At 45.3% G+C, this 23,428-nt stretch overlaps 1 protein-coding gene across 1 annotated transcript; it reads left to right on the forward strand.

The window, feature by feature from the left end:
- Nucleotides 1-1,206: 1,206 nt before the first annotated feature.
- Nucleotides 1,207-19,075, forward strand: LOC129343414 (urokinase plasminogen activator surface receptor-like). The gene is made up of 7 exons (XM_054999605.1): nt 1,207-1,341; nt 6,600-6,710; nt 10,262-10,408; nt 11,869-12,033; nt 14,364-14,501; nt 16,107-16,253; nt 18,049-19,075. Exons 1-7 carry the CDS (start codon nt 1,287-1,289, stop codon nt 18,312-18,314), a joined length of 1,029 nt encoding a protein of 342 aa, XP_054855580.1. The 5' UTR covers nt 1,207-1,286; the 3' UTR covers nt 18,315-19,075.
- The last annotated feature ends 4,353 nt before the right edge of the window (nt 19,076-23,428 follow it).

The following is a 23,428-nucleotide window of genomic DNA, read 5'->3' on the forward strand; positions in this document are numbered from 1 at the left end:
GTTCCACTAAATGGTCTCATTTCCTCTCTAGAACTCAGCCTTGACATCTGGTTTTCATGGAAGTAATGGATGAAACTGGCCCGAAGCCCTTTCTTTCACCTCTGAGTAGTTCCAGAGTTCCTGCCTGCACACACCAGGCATTAAGAGAAAAGGCTAGCGGAATGGAGAGAGTGTGGTTTCCATTTCTAGGCAGACTTGAGGCTTCATCCCAAAACACTGGAAAGAGAAGACGCAGAACTGAAACACAGCTTTCCAAGCTGACCCATCCTCAAAAGCCAATTCTACCGTTACCTAGTCATTGTTTCCCCCCAGGTGTCTGCCTTTGCTCTTTTGATCAAATGTGTGCTGGCGCTTTTGCATTTGGGTCTGATTTCATGTGCAATAACTGCAAGGTGGTTGGTTTAATATGTGACCACGCTCACCTTTAAAATGGAGTGTGTGGGAGAAATGGGCTCACAAGCGCGCGTGGAGGTAGGAGCGGCTTTGATGGTCCCTGATTTCCGCTCAGCATACTTTTGCAGATTAAAAAGGGTCATAGGAGACATGCTGTTTGTTTTACAGCTTGGGACGCTTGTTTGCCCCCCACACTCTTAGCCTAACCTACCTCTCAGGGTTGTTGTGAGGATAAAAAAGAGGAGAGAAGATCAGCATATGCCTCTTTGGGTCCCAACTGGAGAGAAAGACTGGAACTAAGGGCCAAGCTACAAGTGACGAATAACACTTGAACAGCAAGTGTATTTCTCCCTGTTCACTTGCCCTCCACTCAATCCACTTGCCATTCAAGTGTCATTTGTCACTTGTAGCTTGGCCCTCAATGAAGTAAATTTTTAAAAAATGAAATCTGAAACTCATGCCCCTGGCCTGAAATATTGTCTTCCCAATTCCAGACAGACTCCGCACTCTTCACATGTTCAGTGGCCTTTTGAAATTCACAGCATTGCTGCTTCAAAAATGATTTCATATTTTCCTGGATTTGCTGAGAGCAGATGCCAAGGAAAAGTCATTAAGCAGAGTATATATACAGCCAAGCTGAACTGTCATCGCTCCCCTTCTTCCTGTCCTAGTCTGACTATTGGCTGCGTCATCCTGTGAAATTCAGCATAAGGGGGGGAGAAGTTCCTCTCCAATTGATGTCAGAGGTGGGGCCACAGGGGAAACCTTTTTAAAAGAATAAACAGACAAAGAAGTGCTGGCAGAGAAGTCTCGCTGGGCTGAGACAAGACAGGGACAAAATACATCTGTGAATTAGAAACACAATTGCCTATCTCACTTCACTCCTTGCGGACATGGATTTTTTCTTCTGGACCCATTTCGTCTTCCTACTTTTCTTGGCAGCTCATGGTAAAAATTATCTTCTGCTTGCATGTGTTATGGAAGTCGGTATGTTTGAGTTGTCAGGGCTTTTCCCAACCAGAATGGTGAGGGCAGTGGGTTCCAATGGTTAGATCATGTTTTTACTTTAAAGTTGCTTTTCCAAGTTTTGGAAGGAAGCGTGTGTTGTACTGGGTGGGGTGGAGTTAGATCTCAAAGCAAATAGATTTTGTTCTTAGTGAGAAAACGGTGCCTTAGTGTTTGAGAGAGGGGATATGCTGTCAGGAAGGCTGGTTGCATAAAGGGAAATGGTTTTCAGCTCTTATCTTGAGGATGGAGAGTGGTGTGTAATGGTTAGAACCGAAATGTTCTCTGCCTGGTGTGATTGGAAAAAAGATTGTCAGCCAAGAATGCTGAAGTCCTGGGAAGATAATGTTTAAATTCTCTTAATGCACTCTGCTTTCCCTTACCCCTTTATCCTTTATTGCTATCCTTTATTACCCTTTATTGTTAAAGTTCTGCATAGATAAAAGTAGTTGTTTGGTATGGATGTTGTCCGCTAACGTTTATGTTAGTGGACAACATCCCGTACACAAGATTACAGCTTTTTTATTCTAGATTACTCAAACCAGAAGAGTTAGCATCCAGACTCCGTACTCTTTGTTCCTAGATAATTGAATTATTAACCTTACTTTTTTTTCACTGAGATAGATCAAGATGGGTAGCCATGTTAGTCCGTCTGTAGCAGTAGAAAAGAGCAAGAATTCAGTAGCACCTATAAGACTAGCAGATTCAGCTGTATCTGAAGAAGTGAGCTGTGTGACTCACGAAAGCTCCTACCCTACCACTAATTTGGTTAGTCTTATAGGTGCTACAGGACTCTTGCTCTTTTCACTAAAAGGCTTATAGATCCTTTGCCACTCTTAGGGCAGATTCACACATGCACACGCATCTGCCAGTCGTTTGGTGTCTTTATCCTTGATCGCTGTAGATTGGATGGTTGGCTGTTGAATGTGTGAACTCATCCAAAGTTGAAAAGTATTGAGGCTGGGAGATAATAAAAGTGCCTCCTGCCACATAGCCTCACACTTGCAAACCACCGAGGGGTTAAATAAACATGCGAAACTTGCCCTGCCAGTATATCCTTTCTTTTCCGGGTACAGCTCTTTTGGCCATAGCCGTAAGCCTGATCCTATGTTAACAAACAAAGAAAGAAAGACCGGAATACTAAAACTACTATTGCCAATATAGTGATAAAAGAATCTTACTCCAGTCACAAACATTTCCTAATTTTTAGGCTGGATTACTAAAAGGTAGGATGCCCATGACCTGGTAATGTATGGGTCCTTAAGACAAGAAATGCTCTGATTAATATTTGTGAGCTCATTCTTCTCAACTATCAAAGTAATCCATCTTTGTCTCTCCTCACTGAAATTTGAGCATTCAGTTACTAGGTGAGCCACAGGCCGTTTCCACACTACTTACCTTCATCCGGAATGCTGCAGAACGTCGCAAAAAACGCATGGAAGATAGCATCTTCTCGAGCGAGTTCTGTGCGACGTTGTGCAAAACTCGCGCGAGAAGACGCTATCTTCTGTGTTTTTTTTGTGACGTTCCGCAGCGTTCAGGATGAAGGTAAGTAGTGTTGAAACGGCCAAGGTTCCTATCTTCCCTGTATTACAGAAACTTTTACATTCTGAAAAGGGAATTTTCAAAAAGCGACCTACCCTGCCTGTATATGAGAATGCAACTAATTCACACTTAGCGAATCTTGAGGATATGTACACAAAATCAGGCGTTAGTTACTCCACGGTGTGTACACAAACCCAGGGGTGTAATAATGCTGGATGTGAGTTTGGGAGGCTTGTATCCCTGCTCTGCTATGGAAGGTTGCTCGATAACTTGGGGCCAGTCACACACCCTCCGCCTAACCCTACCTCACAGGGTTGTTGTGAGGACAAAGAGGAAGAGAGGGAAATGATGTAAGTTGCTTCGGGTCTCCAACAGGGAGGAAAGCAGCGTATTCGTCAAGTAAATAAATAAAATTCAGGAATGATTCATTCCTTAAGGTGGTTGCATAGCAGGAGATATCGACCGAAGACAGGGAACTGGGAGGGGGGAAGGCAAGACTTCTAGATTCCATCCTTTGGGGGCTGGAGTGCCTGGTTTCATCAGGGGGGAAATGAGTGGGAAACAAAGACCCTCCCTCGATTTGTTCATCGTTCCTTTCTGCTTGACCGCAACTTCCTTGTGGGCAGCTCAGTGAACAGACTCACATCCTGTACTTACTCAACGTCTCAGATCCGGCAGGTGTGCAAAGGGGAGAGAAGCAAGATCCAGGAGGATTCCGTTTGAGCCCGGGCTTGCCATACGCTTTACATCTTTTAAAATAGTTATTACAGAATAACGCCAGGGTTTGCAGTGTTTAAAGAGCTTCCTCTGTGTTCTTTCTTAGTCCTTGAATGAATGAAATCCAGCCCTCAAGTCAGAGTTGACTTATGGTGACCCCAGGTGGGACCTTCATGGCAAGAGACTACCAGAGGTGGTTTGCCATTGCCTGCTTCTGCAATCTTGGTCTTTGTTAGAGGTCTCCCATCCAATTTCTAACCAAGGCCAATCCTGCTTAGCTTCTGAGATCTGATGAGATCAGGCTCTCCTGGGTTATTACAACCTTGCAAAGTAGGCCGGTATTGCTATTCCTGTACTTCCCCCACGGGCTTGAGGCTAAGAGGGAGGCTTGGCTAAGGCCATTTAGGGAGTCTGTGGCAGAGGGGAGATTTAAATGGAAAGGGGTTGCAGGGATCGTAGTTCTGTCTCTTAGCCACTGTGCTCAAACCACTTGCTAATGCAATGCTTTCTGAAGTTCTTGGGGCAGACACAAACACAAATTTGCATCTGATACATCTCCACTCACTTTGGTTCCAAGGATTCCAAACTTTATCTGGGATTCTTTTGCCGTTACACGTGTTATTAATCAGTTTAGCAAAGCTGGGGAAATTGCGTGAACATCCGTGCTTGCTCTTGTGAATGGTCTCTGTCAAGAGGTGGTGGAACTCAGTGGTGGAACTCAGGACCGCACAATGACATCACTTTGGATAAACTGGAATAAGGGGGGAGTTTTTTAAAGTTTAAATTGCCCTTGGCGAAAATGGTCACATGGCCAGTGGCCCCGCCCCCTGATCTCCAGACAGAGGAGGGCAATCTAAACTCCCCTCTGTCTGGAGATCAGGGGGTGGGGCCACCGGCCATGTGACCATTTTCAAGAGGTGCCGGAACTCCGTTCCACCATGTTCCAGCTGAAAAAAAGCCCTGGTCTCTGTACTTTTCTTGCTTAGGCTACAATTTTATATAATTGCATCTCACCCAAGAGTTCCTAGATTCCAAGCTCCTTTTGATCCTGCTGTTTACATTTTTTTTCTTCAACATCTCATATATAAATGTCTGCCCACTACATGCATCGGACTAAGTGGAATTTAGTCCACAAAGGCTTCTGGTAGTGTCAAAGGCATTTAGCCTGTAAAGTGCCACAAGACGCCTGTTTTTAATTTTTGTCCAACAGGCTAAACCTCTCTAAAACTGTAATCTTGCAAATTTCCTTTTATGGGGGAAAATACAATATAAAGAATGGCCAAGATCCCGTGAGCTTCTCTAGTCATGTCCTGATTTGAGCATGCTCAATGTAAGGACAGATTTTTTTTTTTAAAAAAAACATGTTTCTATGGTTAGAGTTGCCAACAGGACTGGTGAAAAAATGTCCTGTCCCTTTAACGGAGGCTTATTTTGTGGAACTGGATAACTGAAGCTTTTCATGGCATGGAGGTAAATAACATTGCCTATATCCCATTAAGTCTCTATGAAAGGGAAAGGACGTTTTTCTCCAGGCCAGTTGGCAACCCTATCTGTGTCAGGTTCACAAATCCAGAGGCGTTAGCCATGTTAGTCTGCAGTTGCAAAATGGTAGAGTACTAACTTTATTGCAGCACAAGCTTTCGAGAACCACAGTTCTCTTCGTCAGATGCATCTGACAAAGAGAGCCGTGGTTCTCAAAAGCTTATGCTACAATAAAGTTGGTTAGTCTTAAAGGTGCTGCTGGACTCTTTACGATGTTCACAAATGGCTCTCGAACGTCCATCAGTGTCTAACACAGTGTCTCCCCCTCCCCCTCTACCCGTAAAGGAAAGGCTAAGCACATTACAGAGGATGCATTGATACTGGAGGGGGGCATCTCCATATGGGAGACAAGAGAAGATTTTGTGGGGGTTTCTCCCCCCTCCCCTCTGCTCCATCTGTACAGCTCTGCATTCCTGTACCCCTCTTCCCAACAATGTGAGTCAGCCGGCTCAGTTACGGTCACTCACAAGCCAAGCAGGAACCACAGAAAAGGCAGGCAGGGGGAGAGATGAGCTGTGTGCCTCTTTCCCCTACTGGGTTGCTTGTCAAGATTCCTGAGTTCTGACCCTAGCTCTGGGAGCGGAGTGAGGCCTAGTGGTGGGAGCAGAAATGGGAAAACATGGATCCAGAGATTCGAGGTTCTCGTCCTGGCTTTCCAAGGGAAGAGGAGTCCGGTAGCACCTTTAAGACTAACCAATTTTATTGTAGCATAAGCTTTCGAGAATCAAGTTCTCTTCGTCAGATGCATCTAACACAGCTAACTCCTCTGCATCTATGACAAAGGGAAGAGGAGTGTCTAATGGTGAGAGTAGAAATAAAGGAAAGGGAATGAGGTGCCTGAGATCTGCCCACCACGACTTCTGGAAGGGATTTGAGCATACCAGTGAGAGCAGGAAGGGGGGAAGAGCACATTTAAGCAGGTCTACTCAGAAGTAAGTCCCATTTTATTCATTGGTGCTTACTCCTGGGAAATGATTGCATTGTAATCCTCTTGAATTTTACCCTGACCTCTGGGAAGAGAGCAACGACCAGGGTATAATTGTCTGGCTTTTATTAATCATTATGCTAAGCGCACAAAGCACAGCCAAATGGGAGATTCCCCACCCCCACCCCACACACACACTCTGGTTTAATTTCTTGGCAAGTGTGGAGACTTGGTTTGGCTTGAAGTTTCCGATGCCACACCTCTTGGAATATGCCCATCACAAGACTTGAGAAAGGGCCCATTTTTCCAGCATCCAGTTTAATGTAAACACAAATTCATGTAAGTCTCCGCGTTCTTACTGCAATCATTTCTGAGATGGGGTGACCCAGCAGGGCAATTTAGCAGGCAGCCTTAATTTGCGGCTCCCAAGCTCAAATTGCTAATGGCTTCTCTTCTTAATCTTGTCTTGTAGCCCTTGGTCTTCAGTGCTACTCTTGTGATGGGAACAGTAATTGCCTGGATTCCCAAGTCTGCCAAGAGCATCAGGATCGATGCCGCACAACTGTCATGACAACGTTAACCCGTGAGTTTTGTAGGTGGCCATGGGTGGTGGTAAAAATGTTTTCCTTAACCATTTCTGTAAACACTGTAAACATTTCTGTAAAGACTGAAACCAAGAGAAGGAGAGCGATCATATGGCCTGCTCCATTGATCCAATGCCAATTGCTGGCTCAGGCAGCCTCAATTTGCCTACAATTGTGCAAAGAAGGAGTTTTAACCCTTAGCTTTCCACCCAGTTTTGATGTTTGAAATCTGGCTTCCAGCACTGTTGTTAGCATTTTAAAGGGAAATAAATGTGTGTTTTTAAGGGATGGTGGAAAATGCTTCAAGTCATACCTGGCTTATGATGACCTTTGATGGGGTTTTATGGCGAGAGACTGAGAGCCAAGCTACAAGTGATGCCTGACATAAGTTGGACACTTGTCAGCTTCCCTCAAGTTTTGATGGGAAATGTAGGTGTCCTGGTCTTGCAGCTTGGCTCTCCATTTAATTGAAGTTTACAGAAAGGCAGTCTATGGGAGGGAGAACATGCGATCGGGAGGGGAGTGCAGGCATTGGGCTCTCACTGGGCGCCCCCCTTCCCCTCTGCTGGGTGTGCGTGGGGGGGGGTTTCTGTAAACTTCAATTCAATGGAGAGCCAAGCTGTAAGACCAGGACACCTACATTTCCCATCAAACCTTGAAGGAAGCTGACAAGTGTCCAACTCGTGTCAGGCGTCACTTGTAGCTTGGCTCTGACAGAGGTGGTTGGCCATTGCCTGCCTCTGCAACCCTGGTCTTCATTGGAGGTCTCCTATCCAATTACTAATCCAGGTCATTCCTGTGTAGTTTCTGATATCGAATGAGATCGAGCTTGCCTGGGCTATCCAGGCCAGGGTATGTTTCTAAAGGACATGTTTTTTCTCCTTTTCTCCCAAAGTGGGATAGTTGCTTCTGAATAATTAAGCCAACTAGAGATTGAAGGGTTTTAATTAATGGACCCAAGGCAAGTTGAAGCCACATGAGTCTGCAATTGTCATTTGATGGGTGAAGATAGATGTGCAATCATCTCCGCTTGAGTCCTAAAATTTTGCTGATAAATATTGCAAAATATCACTCTGCCCCACATCTCATTCTGGGAACAAACAGCCTATGCAGATGATTTACCATGCAGAACCCAACTGTAACGGCCACCTTTGTAGATATCTTTAGGAGCCTCTCTCAGCATTAGGGGGGTGGAAAATACTGTGTCCTGCATGCATTTCAAATGCAAGGCACTCTGAAACTGACAGCTCCTTATCTATGCTCAGAGAGATGCCACTGTAAAGTTCTTTATAGCAGAATGGTTCAATCCTGCCCCCCGCTGGATTGCCCTGCTAAGCTGACAAAAGTAGCCTTGCTATGAGGCAAAGGATGGCAGCTGCTTCAGGTGACAGATTAAGGGTTGCTAAGTAGGACTGAGAGCCAAGCTACAAGTGACGAATGACACTTGCCTGGCAAGTGAACAGACTCACGTGTATTCCTCCCTGTTCACTTGCCATTCACTTGCACTCCACTTGATCAAGTGGGGTGCAAGTGAATGGCAAGTGAACAGGGAGGAATACACGTGAGTCTGTTCACTTGCCAGGCAAGTGTCATTCGTCACTTGTAGCTTGGCTCTGAGAGCCAAACTACAAGTGACGCCTGACACAGGTTGGACACTTGCCAGCTTCCCTCAAGTTTTGGCGGGAAATGTAGGCAGCTTGGCGGAATGTTGGACAAGTGACAGTTGAAAAGTCCATTGGACAGCAGTCGGAGACCCCAGCTGCAAGACCAGGACGCCTACATTTCCCATCAAAACTTGAGGGAAGCTGACAAGTGTCCAACCTGCGTCAGGCGTCACTTGTAGCTTGGCTCACAGATAGATCTTTCCTGGAACACAACACAACACAGATTTCTCTTGTATAAGCCTCACTGCAGGGAATCTAGTGCACTAAACAGCCCAGAAGGAAAGAGGCTACCCTGGAATTAATTACTCACCAGAAAAAGGGCAAAACCCTGCCAGGGTACTACCAAAATTAAATGACAAATGATCAGCACTGTAAACTGAATTATATCAACATTATTCATTTTGTTGCATTAATACAGGTTAAAGTGCAAAAAGTGCTGTTATAAATTCCTATGACACGTCCCTTTACACAGTAGAAAATTATGTAGTCATCTCCACTTTTACAATAAAGAACAAGAATCTCAACATACATATATACGATGGCCGCAGAAATAAACTATCCTTGTTGGTTGAATGTTGTTACTTTCCAAGTACGTTGGAGTGGATGTTCTTTGCAGGACTGTGAAGCAGAATGCCAATGCAAGAAAAGTCCACTAGGCAGAATTCCTTCATTGATCCTACCTGTGAAGAGATATTGGAAGTTTATTTGACTTTCCTTGCACTGACATTCTGCGTAGCGGACCGGTAAAAATCAATACAAATGCTCATTAATAAAAGATGTAGCCTTTAACATGGGGCAGGGGTGATTTAAAAGCCACTTGACCTCCTTGGAAATATACATGTATTTTAATATGTTGGTGAAAATTCAAAAGAAAAAAAAAACAGCTTTGCAAATGAGGGGAAAACTGATAACGGTGGGTACCTTTTGGTAAATACCTGTGAAGTCACTCACTTTCAGTTTCCAGAACATTTTTGCAACTCTATTCCCAGGGCTCATTTTGGGGGGGAATGCACAGGAACGCAGTTCTGGCAGTTCCCCAAAGAGGTCATATGTCAGGTGCCCCCGCCCACCTGACTTTCAGCCATTTTGGGCCCATTTCAGCCTGGATTGGAGCCGAAACGGCCCGGATCGGGCCTCTGACAGGTGGTGGATCACTCTCCCACTCAGCAGCAGCCCAATCCTGACCATTTGGGGCCCAATTTCAGCCCTGAATGGCCAGGATTGGGTCCCAAACAGCCAGGATAGGTGATGTCAGGGGGTGTGGCATATGCAAATCAGTCATGCTAATGACACACTTCTGGTGATGTCAAGGGGCATGGCATATGCGAATGAGTTCTGCTAATGAGTTCTGCTAATGAGTTTCTCCAGCTCTTTTTCTACACAATGACCCCGTCTATTCCTAATATTTATGGCTATTCATTTATTTCATTAAAATATGTATATTCTGTCATTCATGGTGGCTCAAATTAGTTTATAAAATAGTACTAACTGAGGACAACCCCCAAACTTTTTTTTAAAGTCATAAAAATAAAAACGTTAAGTTTGGTAAATTGACAGATAACCATATATGCATTAGATGCTGCTATACAATATAAGTAACTGGTGTGCCTGAAGCACAAGGGAAGGAGCAAGAAGAGGAGAAAATGCAGCTTTGCTCTTACATATATCTCTGAGGGCCAAGCTACAAGTGACGAATGACACTTGAACGGCAAGTGTATTTCTCCCTGTTCACTTGCCCTCCACTCAATCCCCTTGCCGTTCAAGTGTCATTCGTCATGTGTAGCTTGGCCCTTAGGCAAAAGGGTGATGCTGGGTTCATGTCGGACTGCAGTTTACAAAACTTCCACTTGCCACCCCCCTAACTCTCCCTCCATGTTCTCCTGCAGAATCAGGGATCTCTACATACTTCCTTAAGGGCTGCGACGTGAGCGGGAAGGCCAACAATTCCATTTCGTACCTCTCCAAAAACCAGGTTGTGTTTTTGGCGGAGGAGCACTGCGAGAGTCAACTCTGCAACGAAGAGACACCAAACGGTCGGTTGATAGGAGCGTAAAGGAGGGCTCAACAGTCCCCCTCTAGGGTTGCCAACTCCAGAATGGGAAATTCTTGGAGATCTGGGGTGGAGCCTGAGAGCTAAGCTACAAGTGATGCCTGACACAGGTTGGACACTAGTCGGCTTCCCTCAAGTTTTGATGGGAAATGTAGGCATCCTGGTCTTGCAGCTGTAATGGAGAGCCAAGCTGTAAAACCAGGATGCCTACATTTCCCATCAAAACTTGCGGTAAGCTGACAAGTGTCCAACCTGTGTAAGGCGTCACTTGTAGTTTGGCTCTGAGATGGGTGGAATTTGGGGAGGGGAGGGCACTCACCAGAGATGTGATGCCAATAATTATGTTATTGTGCCACTATATACCACCTTGGTCGGGCCCCACCTGGAATATTGTGTGCAGTTTTGGAGGCCTCACTTCAAAAAGAAGGTGAACAAGTTGGAAGGGGTGCAGAGGAGAGCAACCAGGATGATCAGGGGCCTGGAGACCAAGCCCTACGAGGAAAGACTGAGGGACCTGGGAATGTTCAGTTTGGAGAAGAGGAGGTTGAGGGGAGACATGATTGCTCTCTTTAAGTATTTAAAAGGCTGTCAATTAGAGGAGGGAAGGGAGCTGTTCCTGTTGGCAACAGAGGATAGGGCTCACAACAGTGGGTTTAAACTACCGGAAGGAAGGTACCGTCTGGATATTAGGAAAAACTTCTTTGCATTAAGAGTAATTCATCGTTGGAATCAGCTGCCTAGGGATGTGGTGGGTTCCCCTTGTTGGCAATCTTCAAGGAGCGGATGGACAAATACTTGTCGGGGGTGCTTCAGACAGTTCCTGTATTGTCCAGGGGGTTGGACTAGATGGTCTGTAAGGCCCCTTCCAACTGTACGATTCTGTGTGTCCACCATCTGAAGCTGTGAGTTCCTCCTGGGGGAACTGATCTCTGAAGTCTGGAGATCTTGTAATTCTGGGTGATCTCCAGGTCCTACCTAGAGATTGACAAACCTAGCCCCTCCCATTCTGTTTTCACTAGAGCTGCTATTAGTCCCATAAGGGGAAAGAGTACAGATACTGCTGTCTCTTTCCCCCAGCAGAGCTGATAGCAACATGGGGGAAATGGTCTGACTTGTATTGGCTGCCCAGCATTGCTGCCCAAATCCCTAATTCTACCCTTGCAGCAGCTTTGGAAGGTTTCTCCCCCCACCCCCTCTTTCTAAGATCCCATTGTACATCCATCATTCAATGCTTCATTTATTTGGCCCTTAGGGGCATTCCCTCTAGAGAAGACAGCCTGCTTCTTCTAAGATGTTGCCTGACATGCTTGCATCATCTAAAAAAGAAAAAGCTTGCTTTTCTCTTCAGCATGTGCATTATTATTCCTAGACAGACACCTGCAGGTTCATCTATTAAAATTGGCACGGTTAATTTGTTTCCATTGCTGCTTCCTCCCCTTGCAGTACTGGACGTTCTCCTTGCCCGTGGTCGCCAACACAGGCCCATGCAATGCTATTCCTGTGGCCAAGCCGAGGGAACTTGCTTCAACTCCAGCCTGGCGCAGATGCGCTGCTCTCGACCCGGAGAACAGTGTGTGGACATTACTTCCTTCACAATGCTAGAAGAAGGTGGGCCTTCATTTTATGTACTCCTTCCTGTCACCTAAGAGAGTGGTTCCTAATAATGACGACGACAACAACGATGATAATTTATTCAATTTCTAGCCCGCTCACCCTGCAAGTGTGCTCAGGGTACAACAGTATAATAATACAAAATAAGCCATTTAAATACATAAAAACCGAATCAGCAATAAATACATTTAAAATTCCAAGATGGCAGCTCCCGCCACTCTTCCCAGCCATAATGGAACAAAAGGAGAGAAGTATGAACTGGTTTCATCACTCTGATTTCACATGTCGGGGATAGCAGGTATTATGTAGTCAAAAAGTTGACACAGGACAGGAAGGAAGCGTGAAAGTAATTTCCAAGAAAAACCAGCCTCCTGGGGCATCGCACAATCTTTAGCACACTTGTCTTGTGGTGTGCATATTTAGGGATGGAACTGAAGGTTGCCAGCCCAGCGCTGGCAAGAGGCAGATGCTTTAGGGTGCAGGGATGTGCCAACAAGCGCTGTACCAATGCAGTGATGTCACTTCTGGCATGAATCTAGAAATGACATCATTGCATCGATACAAAGCTCTAGAATCCTAACATGATGATGTCACAATATGATGATGTCACTTCCTATCCCCCTCCGCATTCCCCCCTGCTGTTCTACTGATCAGCTGTGGGCAACCAGGGCAGCAAGCTGGGAGGTCTCCTGCCATAGCAGGATGCCTGGCTGCCCTAGTGGGTCCATAGCTCAGTGGCAGAACAATCTGTTTTGCATGCAGAAGGTCCCAACGTCTAATCCCCAGGGTCTTCAGTTGTGATGAGAAAGATGTTTGCCCGAGACCCTGTAAAAATATGGCCAGTAGGAACAGCCAATAATGACCTTGGTAGGCTAAGGGTTTGACTCAGCGAATGGCAGTTTTCGGTGTTCTAGCCCTCCTGAGGTCATAAGAAGCCATTAGATTTTTTGACTGAGCCTGAGAATGGGAAAATGTTGTTTTCATATCCTAATAAAGCCAGGACATAAGACTTTATATTTTAAGTGAGGGACTGGTGAAGGATGTTAATTAGTGAAAGAAAATTTTAATTAGTGAGATAGCAGGGCCATTTCCACACATTGTTAAAGGGACGGCCCCACTCATCGAATGCTGGCAGCTTTCCCCCTTGACTCCAGACGTCTTTGTTTTCAAAACAGTTGCAGGCTGTTTGGCTTCCGCCGAACAGCCTGCAACCATTTTGAAAACAGAGATGTCTGGAGTCAAGGGGGAAAGCCGCCAGCGTTCGGTGAGTGGGCCGTTCCTTTAACAACATGTGGAAAGGGCCCAAGTTAAAATATTGGGGACTATTTTGGGTTGTCATGCATTCTAAGAACAGAGAACATCCTTCTACCGAGGAGTAGAAGCTAATCATTTATTAAATTGGAATCTCCTGCATTTCCTTCAGTATCTCAAAAATACACCTCTCTTGAAGCTTTGGTAATGTGTCTTTTAAACTGAATTAGCTATCAGTTTCAAGATAGCTGATCGATCAACTTTTTTTTGCAAACATTGGCCTTAAAGGGCTGAGCTGAAAATGCAGACTGTACCCTGGAACACACAGAGCAAATTATTCAGAAGAGACATGACTTAAAGCATGTGCAGAGTACCTTGCCCTTGTCGCTGAATAACCACTATATTTGCCTCCCCTCCCCCCACACATAACTGGGATCGGGTCATCTTCCAAGGAAGCAGAAGAAAGTTTGGGTCCTGCCAACTTTCCTGTTAGATATTGGTAGTGAAAAGAGCCATCGAGTTATAGCTAACTTATGATGACCCCGGTGGGATTTTCAGGGCAAGAGACTAGCAGAGGTGGTTTGCCATTGTCTGCCTAAGTAACCCTCGTCTTCTTTAGAGGTCTCCCATCCAATTACTAACCCAGGCCAACCCTGCTTAGCTTCTGAGATCTGATGAGATCAGGCTCGCCTGAGCGATCCAGATCAGGGCAAAATGAAATCCTGCCCTCGAGCCATAGCTGACTTATGGCAACTCCCTGGTTGGGTTTTCAAGGCAAGAGTCTAACAGAGATGGTTTGCCTCTGCAACCCTAGTCTTCCTTGGAGGTCTCCCATCCAATTACTAACCAAGGCCAACCCTGCTTAGCTTCTGAGATCTGACAAGATCAGACTCACCTAGGCGATCCAGATATTTATCAGTGGTAATATTTACATTGCACCAACAGGATGCTTGGTGCTCTTGACTTGCTAGCTATATGCACCAAAGGTTGTGCTGTGAGTTGCAGTCTCTTTGGCATCCACGCCCTCTAGTGGTGAAAAGCTGCTTTCTCAACCCCTGTTCTCTCCCCTCTGGTAGAGTTCTCCCAGGATGCACAGCACATCAAAGGTTGCGGGCAGCTAGCCCACTGCCAGGAACCCCTGGGCTTCCACAACCAGGGCAGCTTTTACCTGATCAAATGCTGTAATGCCAGCCTATGCAACAAAGAGACGGAAGGTAAGATGTCATTTGGAATGGAGGGCGCACCCTCAAAGCCGGGGAAGGGGAGAGATGGAACTGGTGATGCTGCCAATACCTTTTCCACAAATCGAAGCCATTAGATGTAGCATGACGGACCCAAATCCAGCTGGTGTCAGATTTCAGACGATCGCAAGTTAATTATAAATAATAATAATAGCATTCGATTTATATATCAAATGATAAACATCACCACATACCAAAAAAGATGGTAGCATCCAGCTTCTATTCTGTGTTGGAAAACCGTATTTGTGGTCGGAAAAGCCAGAAAATGCCAGCTGTCACCCTGGATCTTTCTTGACCAGTATGTTACTTCTGGTTTCTCCGTTAACTAGGGATGCTTTTAAATTTCTCCCACAATTCTGAAGTTCCAAATTACTTGGCCTCATTTCCAAAGTGGAATTGAAGCAATCAGAACCATTTTTAAAAAATGAACATAAGAGAAGCCCAGCTGGAGTGAGCAGCTAAGCAGGAGATAATATTTCGAAATCAAAAGCTAGAAATCCTGGATGGAATTCAACAGTGAAATGCCACTACGTACCACATGTCTATAAGTAAATATAAATAAATATCTGTCACCAAATACTGGAAACCTAATGTTAAATTCTCTGATATCCATATCCAGTTTCAAGGTATAACATTTTGAAAAGCACTTTGGAGAGCAAATGCATTTCGGTGTCCCCTTTGCCTATTGTGTGACATAGTGTGGAACTACAAGTGACAAAAGGCACAGGTTGGACACTAGTCAGCTTCCCTCAAGTTTTGATGGGAAATGTAGGCATCCTAGTCTTGCAGCTTGGCTCTCCGACTGCTGTCCAATGGACTTTTCAACTGTCACTTGTCCAACATTCCGCCAAGCTGCCTACATTTCCCGCCAAAACTTGAGGGAAGCTGACAAGTGTCCAACCTGTGTCTTTTGTCACTTGTGGTTCTGCTCTGGGATGTTCCATTGGAACATCCTCCTTTGTTTACATGAAGACTGAGGTACACATACAAAGTGACCTGAAAGGCAGGGGTCATTTTGTAGAAAAAAGAGCTGCAGGAACTCAGAGCAGAACCACAAGTGACAAAAGGCACAGGTTGGACACTTGTCAGCTTCCCTCAAGTTTTGATGGGAAATGTAGGCGTCCTGGTCTTGCAGCTTGACTCTCCGACTGCTGTCCAATGGACTTTTCAACTGTCACTTGTCCAACATTTCGCCAAGCTGCCTACATTTCCCGCCAAAACTTGAGGGAAGCTGACAAATGTCCAATCTGTGCCTTTTGTCACTTGTAGTTCCGCACATAGATGAAAGATATTAAGCCTCAGTCCATTATTTTTTAAATTAAAGTTTTTCGGTTTTTTAAATTGTTTTTCCTTCTTTTATACCCTGCCATTCTCCCCAATTGGGACCCAAAACAGCTTACCTTGTTCCCCTTTCCTCCACTTTATTCTCACAGCACCCCTGTGAGGTAGGTTAGGCAAGCATGAGACAAGACCAAGTTCACCCAGTAAACTTCCATGGCAGAGTTGGGGTTCAAACTTGGGTCTCCCAAATCCTGGTTCCCCTTTAATATTCACAGTGTCCCATTCTTTCTCCTAAAGATTATAAGGCTACCCCTCTGCCCCTGAATGGACTGACGTGTTACAGCTGTGAGGGGAACTTTAGCCATGGTTGCGCCCCCAACGACATCACTCAGGTGCAATGCCAGGGCTCCATGAACCAGTGCTTAGAGGCCTCGGGAATAGATGGTGAGTATCTTAACTCCTTCCATACTCACTTTCCCAAGGTCAACCAGCATAGACAAGTTTTACTGTCAGGCATGGGTCATTCAGAATTGTTATTACAAGGTGCATGGTGCTTTACGATACGGTTGCCAGCTTACAGGTGGGACCTTGTGATCTCCTGGAATTACAACATCTCTAGACTACGGAGTAGAGATGGACACGAACCAAAATTCATGATGAACCAAGCCGGTTCGTGGTTCATGAACCAGTGGTTCGTCAGATCCCATTTCTGACAAACTGCCCCGAACTTTTAGGCTGGTTCGTTTGGTTCATTTTTTGGTTCGTCATTGCAGACAGCCTGGTGCCGAACAATCAGTTTCCTAGGCAACAGGGGATGGACTTCCTGCAGATCTTCTACTGGCCCGGAAGTGACAATTTTCTGACCTGGATGTGACGTTTTCACAAACCAAACAAACTTGTTTGCGAACCAGGGGCAGGTTCGTGAAAGTTTGTGGTTCATGGTTCTTGAAATCTAATGAACCACGAACCACATGGTTCAATTTTTTTTTCCAGTTCGTGCCCATCTCTACTACAAAGATCAGTTCCCCTGGAGAAAATAGATTCAGAGGAGTTAGCTGTGTTAGTCTGTAGTTGCAAAATTGTAAAAGAGTCCAGTAGAAGACTAACCAACCTTATCGTAGCATAAACTTTTGAGAACCACAGCTCTCTTCATCAGATTCATCATCACCCTGGAGAAACTGTGGCTTTGGAAAGTAGACTGTTGAGGTAATTCTCCTCTCCAAATTCTGCCCCTCCAGGTTCCACCCAGGTTTGGCAACCCTACTTTACACAGTACAACACAAAAGCTGTGGAGGTGAAGCTTTCCTTGGCCAAGAGATGGAGTTATAATCCAAAGATGACTGACAAGACTTTCAACTTAAGCTATAGAGCAGCTCCAATTTCTTAACTTGTCCAACTTGCACTGGAGCTGCATAGAAGCCAAGCTGTGTTGTAGCCCTCTTAGTTTTGCTGGGCCAAGGTCAGAAGTCTTTGTCAATCTGCTATTTATGAAATAAACGAGGATACACAGTGTACTAATTATATTTCATTGTTCAAACAGTTATACTATAAAGCACTTTGTGTAAACAGTAGCATCTATGAGCCAGTTTCCACAGTGTTTTGTTTGTATTGCCGATCTGCTATCTATGACAACATACATCTGGCTTCTGAGGAAACCTCACAACTGACCTTGAGTGACATTGGAAAATAAGATTTCAAAGCAACAGCCTTAAAGCTTTCTTTGTCGTGCTGGAAGTTTGCACCCTGCATTAAAGAGGGGTGGGGGTGGAACTCCCTACAAATAGAAAATAAGCAAAGCAAGCATAGTTGGGGTAGTGGGTAAAAGATTTCTCCATGCTGGGCTAATTTTCTGTCTGCACGGAGGATATTCCAGGGACAGGTTTGTGGCTTGCCTGCCCAAGGTGCACAAACCTCTACACTCAGCCTCAATCTCCCATCCTCAAGAAACTGAGGAGCTGTAGAAAAAAATGGCTGGAAAATTGATTCTGTAGTGATGCTCTAGGAATTTCCCCTTGTCTCTATGGACTTTACCACAGAGATTAGGGGACATTCCTAGAGCATCACGCAGAAGGGACACTGCATTCTCCCCAAACTCCATCTTCCCAGGCACCTCCCTCATAATCTCCCGGTATTTGCCAAGGCAGTGCTGCCCACCCAATGCAGAAAGTTGGGGAAGAAGGCAAAATAAAGCCCCTCGAGGTTATTCTTGCATTCATGCCTTGTTCGTTTCTCCACTCAGGCATCTCTGGCCAGAGCTCTGTTGTCAAGGGTTGTGCTTCTTCTTCCTGGTGCGACAGCCCCTACACTGCCATCTACAAGAATCTGGGGGCCCCTTACACCCGCTGCTGCACTGGCGAGCTCTGCAACAACTGGATCGTCAATGAGTCCACTTTGAAGCCTTCTGCCAGGAGCCAAGCCGACCACAACCCCACAACCTCCTCTGTTTTGCTTTCATCGAGCCTGCTTCTCTGGGTTGCCTTTCTGCTCTGCTCAGAGAACTCCTGACCTCCGGCACCAACACCTGAGTTTAGTTTGGGCCGAGAAATACCAGAGCACAGCTCCCCTTCCCCCAGTTCTGCAGTGCAGCTGTGAATAAACACGTGGCATCTGAGTCTATGCAGAGTGCAATTCCCATATTGCTGAGGAATGATAGTCTACTCTCTCAACCCTGGTGGCGAGGGAGCAGATATGAGAAGCTGGCTTCTCCAGGATAGAAAGTAAAAGTTCCAAACAGTTCCAAACAGTACCCAAATTGTCCACTAACTTATTTTTTGAGAAATTGGAGTGGAAATAGAGACTAGTGGTTAGAGAAGGGCAAGAATGGAACATAGAATTTCTGGGTTCTGTTCTCGGCCATGGAAGAGTAAAAGGAGGTGAGCGAATTAAGGTGTGAGTGCTGGACAGCTCTTCGGTCTGAAGATGGCTGTTGGAAAATCAGTTTCGTATCCTGAATATCAAAACCAGGAACATCCCAGCTTATTATTTATTTTTATTTATTGAGGCTAAGGACTCTCACCCCCAAGGATTTTGCTTCTTCTTTTCGTACCTTCCCACCAGGTACCTCCCTCACGTGAGGAATTGCAATTCCATGCAATTGAAAAGACTCGTGGATCACGTCAAGATCTTTTCTTCTGCAATGGCTGTCCTCCAAAGTTTGCTCCTCTGAAGTATCTTAGCCACAAGTGAACAGTATATCCCAATTAATCCAATATTATTTTATATATAAGCATTATTTATGTTAATAAAGTATTTTTATAATATTGCAATGAACGTCTTGTGTGTTTGCCCTATTTTAAATGCAAGCGATGCCATGAGGAACAATTGCATTCTCTTCCTGCAGGCCTTGGTGAATCGTAGTGAATGCCTGCTGGAAGTGGATACGAATTTAGGAACGTAATCTTAACCACACTGGCCTTACTTTCTCTCCCAATTCAAAGCAAGAGTCCAGTAGGACCTGTAAGACTAACAAAATTTGTGGTAGGGTATGAACTTTCGTCACAGCTCACTTCTTTACTGGGATATTAGAAGTTAGATCGTAGAGCTTGTTTTATGCCGCTGAACTTAGATTGCAAACTCTATGCTTTTATTGCCCTATTTATTGTAATTTATCTGTATTTTATTTGTATGTTGTAATACGCCCTGAGTCCGTTCACAAGGAGGGTGGACCATAATAATAATAATGATGATGATGATGATTACAACAACAACAATAATAATTCAGACTCATGAAAACTCATACCCTACCACAAATTTTGTTGGTCTTATAGGTGCTACTGGACTTTTGCTCTTTTCTGCTGCTACAGACAGACTAACACGGCTACCCATCTTGATCTATCTCCTAATTCAGTTTTCTCCACATGGTTAGGAGGAACTAGCAGCCTGACTTGGGGCTGGTAGGGGAGAGCAACATGCAGTTCAGTTCCAGGCTAGGTTGTGTCATCCAGGCTAGGTAATAATGCAGTGAAGTTGTGCTGATTAGAGATGGGCACGAACTGGAAAAAAACCGAACCATGTGGTTCGTGGTTCATCAAATTTGACGAACCACAAACCACAAACTTTCAGGAACCTGCCCCTGGTTCGCGAACCAGTTCGTTTGGTTCGTGAAAACGTCACATCCAGGTCAGAAAATCGTCACTTCCAGGTCAGCAGAAGGTCTGCAGGAAGTCCATCCCCTGTTGTCTAGGAAACGTATTGAATGGCACCAGGCTGTCTGCAGTGACAAACCAAAAAATGAACCAAACAAACCAGCCTAAAAGTTCGTGGCAGTTCGTCAGAAATGGGATCTCACAAACCGTAGTTCATGAACCACGAACCGGCCTGGTTTGTGCTTAATTTTGGTTCATATTTCAGTTTGTGCCCGTCTCTAGTGCTGATTAAAGAAGTTAAAACGTTTATTTAGGAACTACATACTTGAGAGTAAAAAGGAGAGACAGAGATAGGTCCTCACTATCTGACTACATCTTAGAGAGAGAGCAGAATGAATGAATCAGGAGAGAGAAGCAGGGTATTGCCCTGTTTAGCCCAATAGGAGACAAGTCAAGGAAATTACCCCCAGGAAACAAGAGAGATGCTTTCTCTCACTATCCTAACTAAGTGGTCCTTGCTGCCCCCTGCATAGAAGGCTCGTCTTCCTTCTTTCTTTGCTGCACACCAGACATTGCAATTTCCAACACTAATATCCAAACCTTGTCCATTAAAATGATTTCCGTTAATCACTATTTTAGGTCCGTTTCCCTCTAAGTACCAGTCTAGCTTCAGTATTCATCCCCACGAGCCTTTTTTAAAAAAGGAGTTTTACTGATTCTTTCATTACAGTAACTTCTGCCAAATCTTAATGGTTTTCCAAATGTGCTGGAAGATCAAGTAGAAGGCAACAATGAATGCACTAGTGATTAATTTCCTGCAATGATGGCAGAATGGAGTTCTCTTAGGCTCGACTCAGAATTGGCTTGATATTTACAAGCTTTCTCCGTAAGTATCAAGGGGAAAAGAGTGTCTTTGGAGAGTTCTCTCCAGACTCATAAAACATGGAGCTGTACCAGTGTTACCAAACTCCAGGCGGGGCCTGGAATTCTTCCAGAATTACAGCTGATCTCCAAATCTCCTTGACGTTGCCAAGGAAACCTTGAGTGGAAAGTTTCAGGTCGGTAGCCATGTTGGTTTGCAGTAGAATGGAAGGATTGGAGTCCAGTGGCACCTTAGAGACCCACAAGATTTTTCAGAGTATAAGCTTTCAAGAGTCAAAGCTCCCTTCTTCAGACTGCTTGATACCTAAAGAAGGGAGCTTTGACTCTCAAAAGCTTTTAGGCTAAAAATCTTGTTGGTCTCTGAGGGCCAAGCTACAAGTGAGGAATGACACTTGAACGGCAAGTGGATTGAGTGGAGGGCAAGTGAACAGGGAGAAATACACTTGCCGTTCAAGTGTCATTCGTCATGTGTAGCTTGGCCCTAAGGTACAAATGGACTCAGGGCCAAGCTACGCATGACGAATGACACTTGAACAGCAAGTGTATTTCTCCCTGTTCACTTGCCCTCCACTCAATCCACTTGCCATTCAAGTGTCATTCCTCACTTGTAGCTTGGCCCTCTGATCCTTGAGTATGAAGGGTAATATTTTGCTCCAGAAATGTTACCTCAGTAGAAGCATGGCTGGTAGAGGCCTTGTGGCTTGTACAGAGGCCATGGCTGGGTTTCTGGCACCACCGAAGGGTGTGCCCCCAGGGAAACAGCGCTGCCTTTGCCAGAGCTGAGCTGCCTGTAAATTGTACGCTGAAGTGCCACAGCAGGAACTGCAGGAAGGAGAGATTCCATCAATGTATAATCAAGGTCCACGTCTGCGGCAGCTCCACCTGTCCAGGCTTTAGGCGTCAAACTCCAGCACAGTGGCTCTCCTACTCATTGCAACCCTCACGGCCCTCACCTTCAGCCACAGCCCAATATGGGCCCAACAGTCCAGCACCATCCATTTTCAAAGATTGTGGATCGAGCCGATAACGTCTTGTGTATTGTCGAAGGCTTTCACGGCCAGAGAACGATGGTTGTTGTGGGTTTTCCGGGCTGTATTGCAGTGGTCTTGGCATTGTAGTTCCTGACGTTTCGCCAGCAGCTGTGGCTGGCATCTTCAGAGGTGTAGCACCAAAAGACAGAGATCTCTCAGGGCCAAGCTACAAGTGACAAATGGTACTTGAACGGCAAGTGTATTTCTCCCTGTTCACTTGCCCTCCACTCAATCCACTTGCCAGGCAAGTGTCTTTCGTCATGTGTAGCTTGGCCCTTAGTGTCACAGTTTGATCTATGACACTGTGACACTGAGAGATCTCTGTCTTTTGGTGCTACACCTCTGAAGATGCCAGCCACAGCTGCTGGTGAAACGTCAGGAACTACAATGCCAAGACCACGGCAATACAGCCCGGAAAACCCACAACAACCAACGTCTTGTGTGCTTCTGAGCAGATCTGGACTGCCATGGCTGCATGCTTTGTGCAGCCTGGGGACTATGGGAGAGAAATCATATTGCATCAACATTCACCGCAGGCCTTTGCAATGCTTTGTTTGAGTTAAAATGCAGAATCCCCCACAACAGTTCTGAATCAGCTGCTAGGTACAGTCCAAGGCGGAATGCCAACCCACCACATCCCCAGAGAGCCAGATGACGAACATACCAAAAAATCCCTGGTGAGGGAAATCTACTGGAAGGGTCTGGCTCACACCCAGAGTTGTTTCTGTGTCCTTGCTCTGGTAGGGAGACCATCACTTATTTCAGCTGCAACTCACATCCAGCCCCTCTTCACGTAACCTTGCCAGGTAACCCCCCACCCCTGCTCTTGGAAAATTGAGGAGCGGGAGAAAAAATGGCTGGAAATGACCTCCATTGCGATGCTAAAGGAGTCTTTACCATAGAGATTGGGGGAAATGCCTAGAATGTCACCCAGAACTACCCACAAATCCTGCCCAGCTTCCCCCCGACTCCAGGTGTCACCCTCAAAATCTCCCATCATTTGCTGAGGCAGCAGTGGCGACCCTAACCATGCCTCCATCCCTATTGGCCCAGTTATCAGAACCAAAGACCATCTGGTTTGTTGACTTAACCCTTATCTAATGTGCCAGAGGCTGTCCAATCTATGCAATTTTTTTTGGCATGCTCAAATCATAGCAAAAAAATTCTACATTTTTAAAAATTGCATCTTTATCCTGCCCTTTCTTCAGGGAGTTCAGTGCAGAGATGAAATGTATCCTCTCATCAGCCCCATGTGATAGGTTGTGCAGAGAGAGAAAGACTGGATCACCCAAGGATTTGAGCAGTGATTTGAACCCAGACCTCACACGTTTCTAATGGTTATAGTGACACAACTGGGGGAGGGGACTCAACAGTGTTGAAACACCCTTTGGTGAGCCTACCCCAATATTTTGCAACAACTACTTGTTGCAAAAAAAAATGTACCTAAAGATGATGCACTTTTTTTGCAACAATCATCTATTGGGAAAGTTCCTGATTTTGCAAAAATTAAATGAAGCAAGCTCTGTGTGGTAGCCCATCCTGTGTGGTCGCCCTTGCTTTACATTTAACAATTTTCTGCTGCATTTGAATTTTACTGGACAGGCACACTAAATGCCATTTT

The sequence above is a fragment of the Eublepharis macularius genome, chromosome 15 (genome assembly GCF_028583425.1).
Source record: "Eublepharis macularius isolate TG4126 chromosome 15, MPM_Emac_v1.0, whole genome shotgun sequence".
Lineage (NCBI taxonomy): Eukaryota > Metazoa > Chordata > Lepidosauria > Squamata > Eublepharidae > Eublepharis > Eublepharis macularius.